General features: G+C 52.7%; 2 protein-coding genes and 2 pseudogenes across 2 annotated transcripts; 1 reads left to right on the top strand and 3 right to left on the bottom strand.

The window, feature by feature from the left end:
- Positions 1-2,054: 2,054 nt before the first annotated feature.
- Positions 2,055-2,620, top strand: SAPIO_CDS10191 (uncharacterized protein; the record flags this gene model as incomplete). The annotated part of the gene is made up of 4 exons (XM_016783827.1): positions 2,055-2,093; positions 2,191-2,208; positions 2,333-2,444; positions 2,517-2,620. 4 exons carry the CDS (start codon positions 2,055-2,057, stop codon positions 2,618-2,620), a joined length of 273 nt encoding a protein of 90 aa, XP_016638678.1.
- A 792-nt stretch (positions 2,621-3,412) lies between these two features.
- Positions 3,413-3,808, bottom strand: SAPIO_CDS10190 (annotated as a pseudogene; the record flags this gene model as incomplete).
- Positions 3,809-5,118: 1,310 nt separating this feature from the next.
- Positions 5,119-5,925, bottom strand: SAPIO_CDS10189 (annotated as a pseudogene; the record flags this gene model as incomplete).
- Positions 5,926-6,842: 917 nt separating this feature from the next.
- SAPIO_CDS10188 (Sodium transport ATPase 5) lies at positions 6,843-10,463 on the bottom strand (the record flags this gene model as incomplete). Its single annotated transcript, XM_016783825.1, has 4 exons — positions 6,843-7,574; positions 7,650-7,952; positions 8,018-10,051; positions 10,209-10,463. The coding sequence occupies 4 exons, from the start codon at positions 10,461-10,463 to the stop codon at positions 6,843-6,845; spliced, it is 3,324 nt and encodes a 1,107-aa protein (XP_016638677.1).
- Positions 10,464-12,397: the final 1,934 nt, after the last annotated feature.

Below are 12,397 nucleotides of genomic sequence, written 5' to 3'. Positions count from 1 at the left end.
GTAGATTGAAATACCCGAATCGGCTGTTTCGGGGTTGTGTGCTTCACGGGCCAACTTTCAACGGGATTGGGAGACGATGATGGCGACGGGAGAGGTAGCTGCCTACATCTGGCCGCACAGATCTAAAGAGGGCGGAACAAGATGCGAGGAGTCAGATCACATCGTCCCGAGGTGATGTCATGGAGAGATTCTGTGTGTGGGTGAGCAATTGAGCTTTGCGTGCTCATTCTGAGGTCCGAGGGAAGATCATGAGGGCGGCACGTGGGACGATGAGTGCATGAAAGAGTCAGACTCACAGCACTGGAAGAGCAGGAGGGTCATGGAGGGAGGGTCTGAGAAAACAGGGATGGGAAGAGAGGGAACAACCAAAAAAAAAAGAGGCCAGACGGCCTCGGCTGTAGAACCTCGACTACCCCAGATTCTCTAGAGCAAGGAGGCAAGAGATGGAGAATGAAAGCCGCAAGTGCTCAATGAAAGCGGCAATCCCAAGCCCAAGGCTGGCTTGGCCCCCACGATCAAAAGCCCAGACGCAGAATGACGCGAATAGAAAGCAACCACGGCCTCTAAACTGGTCACATTTCCCACCCGTCTGGCCATCTGGCCATCCGCACCCCCTCCTTCAATTGTTCCATCTTACCATTCCATTGGAGTGGTGTTCGGCAGGCCCATGAGCCAGTGCCGACGTATCGAACGTGTGACGTCGACTCATAGGGCGAGTGAAAGGGATTGCGCATGAATGTTTGGGAGATCCCCTGGTGGGTTTGTTGCACACGCATTGACAAATCACTCGATTGCAAAGGAGCAAGGGCCGGGCGGCGGTGGCGGAAAAGGGCAAAAAAGGAACAAAGCAATGGTTTCTAGCTCCACGAGCAGGGCTCAAGCCAAGAGCTGAGCGAGCCGGCATCGACAGGCTGCCGTGGTGTGGTGTGGATCGAAGTGTTCCTGTTCGATTCGAAAACATCTTGGTCGCATCTTAACAGACGGCGTCAAGATCATTCATCTCTGCCTAATAATAATACCGAATTATCTTCGGCTTCTGGCTCGATGAAGGGGACTTTGGATGATGAAACGTCGAGACGCCAATGCGCCACACAGACCGAGGAGAGCTCTCCCATCTAAGTCTGACGGTGCCGCTGCAACTCCGACTGTGGCCTTATGATAGCATGTGCAATGCAGCCCCTCGCTTGTGCTTCGTTTACCTGAGTCGTCCACATGGCTTGTGTGTTCATGCCTCGAAATGGCTAAGCCGAAGTTGATTATTGTTCTCTTCTTCTTGGTCTCGGTCCGGCAAGGACGGCGAGATGACGGATGTGGTGCATACAAATACCGGGTGCCTTGCATAAGGTTCCTTAGCAGACATGGGGTATTATAGCAGGCGTGGTACTAGCACGCAAGTAGTGGCGGTTGCAGGGCACGATACGATAGCAGAGGGCTTGTAATAATAGCAGGTGGCGAATTGATTCCGAGAGTTAAGCTACGCTGCTGCATTGCGCTTGTTCTCGTCTTGCCTTGATGACGATGCCGATGCGGGATGCAGGTGCGATGGGAGAGACAGTGTGAAAAACAACAACATACAAGACTCAGTACAGCACTATATTCCTCAACGATGGGAATTAAGCAATTACCGGGGTCTAGCTCTTCAAGGGCCTTAGTAATCCGGACCTCTTGTCGAAGACGCATCGCATCTCCGCCTTTGCTTCCAGAGATGTCATGATGCTCACATCTATTATTGCCTCAGGTGCGTGCACCTTCGCCCTCTGCCCTCTCAATGTAGCCCGAAGCGAGTAATCCTTGCGAATTCGAATACGCCGAGTTTCTATTTATCGACTTCGTCGCATTGATACGGCTCCCGGAATAGCAGCAAAGTCAGAATCGCATACGTCAACGAGCTTTACAATTTCAGCCACTCCGCGCCTCCGAAAGATCGAAAGAATCTGATACACGAAGCCACCCCCCATCCTTGACTTCCTACGCCTTTTCTCTCGCCTTCTCGTATCAATCCGCGGTCACTCAGATCCGTGCTACTATTGTTAGCTATTCCTTTGCCAGCCACCATGTTCCGCCCGCTCCTCGTTCTCCTCATCCAATTCGAGGTACGTCAACTAGCGTCCTTGCGGCACTCTTCCCAGTGTCGATCTCCTCGCACCATTCATGGCCCTACGCCATAGCTAACAAAACAAATCCAAACAGGATCACATCATACAAACAGTGAGTCTTTGTCTCGCGGTTCCACCGTTAGCCGTCACCTGACTGGCGCTGGGACCGACCTCGCATAATGCCGCGCCGTCGATCATCGGGCTGACCGCCTCGTGATCCTTATCGCAAATTTTAGATCCTTAGACGTCCAGGCTTCCATCGGTTTGTCGGTCGGATACAACGTTATGTAGACGAGAAGCAGAATGGGCGACATCCGGATCAGCCATTACACCCGGGCGAGGCAACCGGTGGGTTCACTTTTTCTAGTTCATTCTGCATTGGAGGCGTGTTTTGAGGCTGACATATGGGGGAATACACAGAGCTGCCGTCGACCCCGGAATCGTCATTCTTCCGGCATTTTGTCAGCGAGCTGAAGAATCAGGCCAAGGGGAACCCGACAAAAGATGATCCGCCTCATAGGTGATGAGAGAGTTGTTGCCGAGAGAGTTCGCATGCGATAACGATTCCGTGGCGATATTGTCCCGAAGGCTATGCGACCCGCAGGCACACATGGACTTGGATTCGGGCAAAGTTCATGAGAGGGAATGATATTGGGAGGAAGAAAGCTAGGAAGCTTCTCCTTGAGCCCTGGGGACTTTGTCGATTTGTGTCTGGCTACGAAAAAGGGCTGCTGAAGGTTGTTCGGGTATGGCGCAGCACGGAGAGCCGAGTCTATTCCTGGGCTTGGGTGCGACGCTACGTGGCGAGCTGCTGCCCGACTCGATTGTAGAGCGCCAACATCCCCTCTCCCCTCTGGATATTGAAGATTTGCTCAGATGGAAAGAGCAGACAGCGACATACCGACCTGGAAACCCCCCTCATACCTGTAATGAATGGTGTATACACACAAAATTATGTAATATTAACGATACAAACGCGATCTACGCAATCTACGGACTAGGCTCGAACAGTTGAATACAGCCTCTTGACAACCCTATTTCTTCTAGATGGGTCATCTTCGCGTCGAGTGGCTGTTTACCACGGCCCACGACGGGGCGGATTCGAACCACAGGATTCCTTCATTCATTCACTAAGCTGGAACGTCAGGACAAGACGCTGATCCCGGGCGGCGTGCGCCATGAATGCGTATGTAAATTCTTGTGATTAACAGATTATGTACATCTTTCACTCTCAGACCCCATGCTCATCTCCATGGCGGTGTTCATCTCCACGGCTATTCCATCAACAACGAGAGGACCTCGAAACCCCCAGCCCATTAGGGGTTAACGCACTGAGGATACCCATTAACAGCCCCATACCTGCAAACCTTGCCCGTCTCACACCTAACCTTCTGCACCCACTTCCCGGCCTCACAAACATTAATAAACCAACCCTCACTGTCCTCGACGCACTGGAACAAATCAGGCGAGCACTCCTCCGGTTCGGCGGGGTACGGCAAGCAGTAGGGGCTTCCGTTGAGCGGGTTCATGTTGCAGTATTCGTTGGCGGCGCAGTCTCCACCGCGCACCCAGTTGCCATCGGTGTTGCAGACGGCCCAGCCCCAGCCGGCGGTGGGGGACTGGTCGCAAGTGTAGGTGCCTGGGGTGCAGACGGCGCGCTTGGAGGAGGCGGCGAGGGCGACTGCGGGGAGGAGGGCGAGGAGGAGCTTCATTTTGTTGGTTTTGGAGAGAGAATACTTTGAGGGTGGTGAAGTTGAGAATTTGTCTTTGGAGAAGCGTGGTGTAAAACGAGCGGAAGCTTGAAGAGCAGTGGTAGTTGTCTGGCTGTCTGTATGGCTTGTGGGAAACGAACGGAGCGGGTGGATATTAATGATTTTCCTTCCTGTCATGAACGGGACCAACGTGCCCCTTTTATATTTTCTAATCACCCTCTTCATCCACAGAGCCTCTGTGATCTCCAGCCCAAGATCCACCCAAAATAAAGATCATCCACCTGTCTCGCCGCAGAGAGAACCAGAGAAGGAACCCAAAACCTCGTGTTTTTCTCGAAGTGGGCCAGCATTCCCAGCGCATATCCTCGTATTTCGTCGCGTTTCCTTCCCTCTCCTGGTCAACCTTGCCCGGTCCGCTGAACGGCATGACATCTGCCAAGTCAACAACACCCCTCTCTCGGAACCAGCTGAGTCTGCTCCAGTCACTGGACCAACCTCTCAAGGACGTCAAAGACGTGTCAATGTCTTACATCGCGACCTGACGGCTGCTAGCTCGTTAACACCTGCTTGTTGGACATCTGCTCATTTGGCTTCGGAAGAGTGAGAAGAATAACCATCCCTCATCGGTTACTCGTTTGCTTCCTGCCATCATCGAAGGTAATCAGCTCTATTAGGCTCGACAAGTAGATCGGCATTTCTTAACCCCCTTGCCCAAGCTAGACCTTGTCTTACTCCGACTCCCTCCAGCCACACATGTCCGCCAAGGAACCATATCGCCGATCAACTGACATATTTCCCGGCGCCAGCCCCCGGAAATTTACCAAAAATAGAAACAATCTTCAACAAATGATTTCTCGTCCTCGTACTGCAGGGCCAAAACGAGGGTGACAGGTAACCATGCCCAAAGCTCGATGACTGAGGGCTTGGATGAGTGAGGGTAAGAATTGTGTCTAGCATTCTGGAGCGGCACGTCTTTAGGCCGTCCCGTATTTTCTGCTTGTGCCTTGGTTTCTCGGCATCTCCACGTCGGACCGAACCATTGGATCTGGGCTGCAATGCGACCATGTATTGATTAGTATTTCTCCTTCTCCAGGTCTCCATGGCAAAGGCGACGGATGCGTTCACGTTGACGGAATCATCTCCAATCCCTCAACTCGTCCCTTTCCATCAGTAAGTCCAGGTCACAGTAAAACGTTGAAGCGGATTGATTTGGTATCAGATAAAATTTAAGAAAAAAAAAAAAAAAGGTTCCTTATTCACAGTCCTGATGTACTACCCACAGTTTCCCATCTCAGCCAGGATTCTGAATCTCAACTAGGACTGTCAGTTTCTATGATTCTCCCTCCTCTCCCAGACATATCCCCCAACTGCTCCTCAAGCCCACCCATCTCCTCCTCCAACTTGTCCTTGCCAACCCCCCTCCCAGCATGGTCGAAATCAACAAGCGTAGCCTCCCCATCATGAACAAGAAAATTATGCTTATTAGTATCCCCATGCTTAATCCCCAAGTCGTGCAACTTCCCCAACGCCTTCCGACACAGCTCCAAGTCCTCCGGCCCCGCGTGGCGAAAGTCTTCAACGCGCTCTACGATGAACCCGATGATCCTCGCTTCCTCTGCCAAGTGGCCGAGAAAAGCAGGGCCTATGCCGTGACCTTCTATCCATTCGTACGCCTCCGTCTCGCGCTCCAGATAGCCCACCTCCCAGTGAAACCGGGCAAACTTGACAATCACCGTCGACTCGCCCAAGCGAGGACACGTAGCCTCGTAGACATTAGACCGTAGTTTCCGCCCCATACGAAGCTCTAGGTAATCGATCTCGACGGGATGCCACGTTTTCGTAACCCTCGGGAGATTCGCTTTCGATACCGTCGCGAAGTGAGGCTTTCCAGTCACGGCATCACGGGAGACGTAGCCCGTATTCCAATCGCCCTGCGGAAGGGGTGGGAGCAGGGAGATGAGGGCGGGGCCGAAGCACATGTCGTCGGGGTCGTAGAGGCCTACGTCGATGGTGATGTATTTAAAAGATTTGTTGTCGACGAGGAGGCGGAAGTAGCTTTCGTCTTCTGGGTCGACGCATGCCTGGAGGAGTTGAATGTTGGGGGCAGGGTCCGCCATGGTTAAAAAGCTTGACGCTTTTAGCTCAAGTGATGTGTGAATCAATCTCGCCAAAGGAAAAAAAAAAAAAAGAGATGTAGGATATAGAATATACAAAAAAGTAAGGTAATAGTTCCGGAAGCTATCCGTGGCCATTCCGCAGCCGGTTCGTTTGACGAGAAAAAGTTCAGTGACGGTCTGCCAACTTTCAAGGTGAGGGGGGTTGATCCAACGTCAAGGAATGTGTTGGTTGCCTGGGCTCCGACCGCCTTCTCAAAATGAACCCGCGCCGGGAAGTGTCGTCCGTCTCCAGAGACGAGACTTCTTCGGCGGTATTGAAGCCCAGATTTAATGCTGATACTGAAGACGGTGATCAACGCCACTGTGCCTGAAATCATCCAGTGAGAGTCTACAAAGTGTACGTGAGATATGCTTGTTCGCCAGGGAAATAATTCATATTTTCTATCTCTGTAACGACTGACTGCCTGGCGAGCTTTTAAGAGCTCTCCCTCCAGACAGAATCGGCCAGAGAGAGAGCCCGATTTTCTGGTTCCACCCAAAACATTCCTATCCCCAAAAGTGTAGCAAGACTTGCGATACAAAGAAAACTTCGCCATTAGGCCCTCGTCCTCCGTTGTTGAGGACACCGGGGGTGCTCCGTTCACGAGCACCCTCTCATCATTATCAACACCACCGGACTTTTCCGATCCCCCTTGTAACGCCGCCACCAGCGAGCCAAAACACGACGTCTGTGCTGCCCACCATCCCCTCTGGACAGCCGTCTCCGTCTCCTCTTCACCGCACCCCCAGACTCCAGCCACTTCCTCAACCACCTCCTCCCCTCCGCAACAGGTCACAGCTGATTCGCAAGACTCACCCTCACGCTCAACAGCCGCCACCAAAACGCACACCTGCCGGGGCTTCCAGCCCCTTCGTAGTCATTCCACCGGGTTCCTGGAAGCCGCAGCCTTTTCCTCGTCCGAAGCCGGCCCCGAATCGTGCTGGAGATACTCGCCGAACACTCTCTGCTCGATGTCCATGTCCTTCCAAGCAGTGCCTTGCTTCTTGACCGCCTGGCGCCTGAAGTACACGCGCTTGCAGAACTTCCAGAATTCCACGCCGCCGAAGAAGAGAGCCGCGCTGACGAAGACGATGCCCCACTCCCACGAGATGCCCTTATGCTTGAAGACAACCTTGTTGATGACGGGGATGTAGAGGAGGGGGAAGAGAGTGACGAAGCCGATCATGATGGCCCAGAAGAGGAACTGGTTGCGCCAGACGTCGTGCATCCACTGGGTGAAGTACTTCTTCGAGCCGGGCTGCATGCGGAAGAACGAGCGCCTCATGTCAATCATCTCCCAAGCGAGGAAGAGAGCGAACCAGGTAAGACAGGCGAAAGTTGTGGCGCGAGCTCGGAAGACCACGTCGCAGGAGTCGTTGTAGCTCTCGTTGCAGTTCTCTCCGAGCTCACCTCCGCCCCATCGGTAGACGACGAGGGTGAAGCTAGACAAGCAAAGGGCGGTGATCCAGAGGCCGTAGACAACCATGTCGAGCAAGAATTCGGGGGTAAAGATACCGGTCTTGAGGGACTGCGGGGGTCGTCGCAAGATGTCCGGCACAGCTCGTTCGAAACCGAGACCCATGTCGGGCATACCAGAAGTAGCCATGATCTAAAGTGAATTAGCTTTTACTTCGTCTTTTTTTTTTGAAACAAATCTGGGTGTGTAGGTGTGAGCAAAACTTACAATCCAAACGATTTCAACAGGAGCAAGAGGGAAGACCGAGAGACCGCGCGCATCCTTGAAAGCAAGACCGACGAGCAGAGTTCCAGCCTGGGCAATGTTCTCCGCAAGCACGTGAAGCACAAACTTTTGAATGTTGTCAAAGATACGGCGACCCTCCTCAATGGCGGCGACGATCGAGGCGAAGTTATCATCGGCAAGCACAATATCGGAAGCGTCCTTGGCGACGTCAGACCCAGATTGACCCATGGCAATACCGACATCAGCGCGTCGAAGAGAGGGAGAGTCGTTAACACCGTCACCAGTCTAAAACGCCCATGTTAGTAAATACTACTTTTTCCGTTTTAAAGTCGATCGAAATGGAAACTCACCATGGCACAGAACTTCTTCCTACGATGGAGAGCCTCAATCATCCTAACCTTGGTGCTAGGAGCGCAACGAGCAATAACAAGAGGGAGCACTGGAAGTTCATCGACCTGGTCATCCGTGAGGGCATCAAATTGCGTGGCGGTCATAACCATGGCAGCCGCAACGTCGCGGGCCACGCGGTCCATCCTCTGAGGAAGAATACCAACTTCAATGGCGATGGCCTTGGCAGTCTCGGGGTGGTCACCAGTAAGCATGTGGACGGAGATACCGGCCTCGTGGCACTGTCGCACGGCGGGGGCCGATTCGGGACGGGGAGGATCGTAGAGTCCGATGAGACCTCGGAAGGTAAGCTCGCACTCGACGCTTGCTCGATCAACATCGTCGCCCTTCTTAAGGACACCCTGGAACGGCTTGCTGGCGAGAGCGAGCACACGGAGACCCAGGCCAGCAAAGACTTCCATGTTCTGGAGGATCTGTGTGCGCATCTCTTCGTCCAAGGGCACCAATTGAGTGCTGTCGGCGGTGGGGAGGTAGTTGATGCACTGGTCGAGGACCCTCTCGACGGCGCCCTTGGTGAAAACGTGAAGTGCGCCGGTGTTGTTCTCCCTGTAAATGACAGACATGCGCTTGACGTCCGAATCGAAAGGCATCTCGGCCAAGTCAGTCCAGGCGGGATGCTCGCCGCTGGTGAACTTCAGGCGGTTCCAGTCAAACCTAGAGGCGAAAATCTGGATGGCAATTTCGGTAGGATCACCTCGAGCATTCCACTCGCCGTCGGTATGTACTACGGTCGCGAGATTGGCAAAGGAGCAGATACGGAGGTAATCGACCAAGGCATCCCTGCCCTTCTCGATGAGATTCGCAGCAGCGGTAATAGGGCCGGTTTCCGCGTCACCACTCTTCTTGAAGTCGATCTTGGTAGGAAGCTTCTCGGTGAAGCGGATATCGCCGGATTCGGGATTGAAGGGCGAGGAGGAGTTCTCGACAGTGAAGGTACCAAGGGCAGGGATCCATGCGCCTCGAGCCAACATCCTGCCTTGCGTAAGCGTGCCGGTCTTGTCGGAGCAAATGTCGGTAACGGCGCCAAGGGCCTCGAGAGACCTGAGGTTTCGGACAATAACGTTCCTCTCCACCATCCTCTTGGTACCGGCCGCCATGGTAATTGTCAAGACGACGACAAGACTGGCGGGAATCATGGAGAGGCCGGTGGCGACGGCATAAATGATGACCTCGGTCTTGCTATCGAACTTGTTGGCGGCAAGGACAATGATGGCGCAGAGAACGGCGATGCCGAAGAGGAGAATCGCCAGGCGAGACAGCTTCTTCTGTAGCGGGGTACCGGTGTTCACACCGAGGAATCGGCCAATGGCATCGGTGATGGTGAGGGTGAAGGCCTCGAGGTATCGGTAAGATTTGGCGGTGCCGTCGGGGCGGCGCTTGACAGGGCGGCGCTTGGAGTCCTTCTTTCGAAGAGCCGAGGCGATGGCGCCGATTTCCGTGTGTACACCGGTCGCGAAAACAATTCCCTTTGCACGGCCCTTAGTAACAGTCGAGGAACTGTAGGCGACGTTCAGACGATCGCCGGGTCCGGTGTGGTCGGGGAAAACCTGATCCTCATCCTTTCGGACGGGGAGTGACTCTCCGGTGAGAAGAGCCTCGTCGGTCTCAAAGTTGATGGCTTCGGTAAGTCTAAACACAATTTGATGAGTTGTTAGACCAATATCAATGAAAAGTACCATTGGACTGAGAAATGATGTGAGTGGAACTTGCCTGACATCAGCGGGGACGGTGTCACCCATCTTGAGTTCGATGAGATCGCCAGGAACAATCTCGCCGGAGGGGATGACATGAGACCGGCCTTGACGGACGACGTTTCCGGTGGGAGAGCTAAGCGATCGGAGGGAATCCATGGTCTTTTCGGCCGAGTATTCCTGGAAGAAACCAACGACGACGTTCAAGAGAATGACGAAGGTAATAACACCTCCCTCAATCCAAGACTTGAAGCCATAGGACACAGCCATAGCAAGGATAAGGACCTATTCCGCAGGCACGTGTTAGTGAAACTCACATCTAATGCCAATGGGGTTGAAATTGAAGAACATATCAGACTCAATTGGGCTGAGGAACCGGGCACGCGAGTTTTGGCAAGGCTCGATTCTTCACAACAGAGCATAAACATAGAGATGTACCTACCATTGTCATGGCATTTGCAATTTGAGCAACGATAATCCGAAGGGGCTGAACGCCCTCTGCCTCGCCCAAGTCATTGTTACCAAATTCCAGCAACCGAGAGGCGGCTTCCTCGGCGGAAAGACCGCTCAGGGCGTCGGATTTGAGCTCCTGCTCAACCTGTTTGAAGGTGAGGGCGTGGGCGGGCGCGGTCAGCGGCTTGTTTGATTGGCCGGAGACATGGCCCTCGGCGGGCAAATTGCCTTTCTTTCTGCCCATATTTCGATGGGGTCAGGCAAAAGAGCGATTGGCAGCTAAGACAAGAGGCAGTCGGAGTATGAGTCAGCTTACGATCCGAAGACGTTGGATAGCTATGATTCGAAAGATGGTCAAGAGGAAAAGAGCAAAGGGGGAAAGAGAAAAGAGCAGAGATCAAAGTCAAATATGCAGAATCGACGGAAATAAAGTCGGTAAAGAAATCGCCCCTCGACATCAACATTCGCCAAAGTCTTATTTTTCTTGAGCTTCTTGGCAAAGCCTCTAGGACCGCATGCTCCTTCCTACACTAGACTCCTCGGTGGGGCCCCCACATGAAATAGTGTCAAAAGTCGCGGTTTTGAGGCGGCAGTGGGCAAATCAAGGTCAAAGTTGGTACCTGTACCCAGCAGCTCCCCACTATGCTACCCCCCTTCCTTCCCAAACCGCCGCACGGCGTGGAAAATTTGAGTTGAGGAAGGTGAGTCTAGACCCCGGATCATAGGATGGACGTTTCGATCCTGATCCATATCCTGACCACATCCATGAACATTTGATGTATTGGGTATGCACAGCTGCAGCTGTGGCCGGCTAAGGAAATTGGGATAGGTGCGACGGGGATGTGGGAATGGCTCAATGTTGGGGAAACGGTGGGGATTGTGTACTGTGTTGATGGTGTTTCTGCCTAGGGTATCAAGAGAAATACATGGGGTAAGAGCAACGGGGCAGACGTACCTGACGATAAGCCTCCGTCGAATAGTGTAATGCAGCTGTAATGAAGTGTGAGTTGCAGTCCGAGATGACTGAGTCCTGTGCTCCGCTATCTGGGGTTGATTCCGGGGCTTTCCGGGCTGCAAAGTTGGGTTTCGGTGGAGGGAACGAAACCAACCAAGACCAGCCCGGTCGACGGCACGGCGATGTTATATGGTATGGGGAATATGCCACCGGGCGGGCAAGGTGATCGACTAATTGGCAAGTCGGAGAATTGATCAAATGATCAAATGTTCAATGCTACGATTCATCACGTTCTATTTATTCATCTTTTGCCCTGAACAAGGAAGGGGATCTCGATGTTTTATACTGAGACTGGCAGGTCCAAGTCCGTGATGGGATGTGAGGCGAATAAGCTTGTTCTCGGTGCTCGCCTGAATCCCGCCCGTGTACCGGTACATCTGGGAGTGACGAGGTGTACAAGCGTCGGGCGGCGGCATCGATCCTGTCACGCCGAATGGAAAATTAGTGATATTGATATCAAGAGAAATGAAAGTGATCTGCGAAGTCTCGAGTAAAATCGGAATTCTGCGTTCTGAGGTAGGAGTTATTTTGTCTTCTCTCTTTTCTTTCTGTTAAAAAGAAGGAAAAAAAAAAAAAGTGCTGCCGACGCATCCATTGGCTTGTCGGTGATTTTGCTTCACGCCCGGTTGCAGAGTCGCAGTGCGTGCAACAGGCCTCGAAAGCCGAAGGAAACATGAATGGAAGATTCGAAATCAGGCACAGTACATGCGTAAAAACGTAAACTGATCAATTGGGAATGTTTACTTGCCAGCTTGCCAAGGCGACTCTTGGGCATGACGCCTCAACCCAAATTGACGGGTCAAAGTGGAATTGGGCGGTGAAAAAGAAAGAAAATAACTTCGTAGATTAACTTCGTAGATTTTGTGCCAGAGCTCAACCAAGCGTTTACTTCGTACTTCTCCAGGTTTTGCTTTGTCTCATCGATCGCCGTTGAATTACGCCCGGACCAGAGGGGTCACTGTCACATCAATTGATCTTTGCATCGATGAATATCTCAAATGCCGCATCCTGACAAGGGACAGATCTGCACGAATTCTCGGCATTCTTGTTTCTATGAGCAGAACTTATTGCGTAAAGATACATTTCCAGTGGTCCGAACAATTCAATGTTGGAAATTGAGTCTCATCCTCTTCCCGAGACGAGCGTCAAATACTGACTCCAAA

The sequence above is a fragment of the Scedosporium apiospermum genome (assembly GCF_000732125.1).
Source record: "Scedosporium apiospermum strain IHEM 14462 chromosome Unknown SEQ_SAPIO_0165, whole genome shotgun sequence".
Classification (NCBI taxonomy): domain Eukaryota; kingdom Fungi; phylum Ascomycota; class Sordariomycetes; order Microascales; family Microascaceae; genus Scedosporium; species Scedosporium apiospermum.
This window is presented reverse-complemented; position numbering and strand designations above follow the sequence as displayed.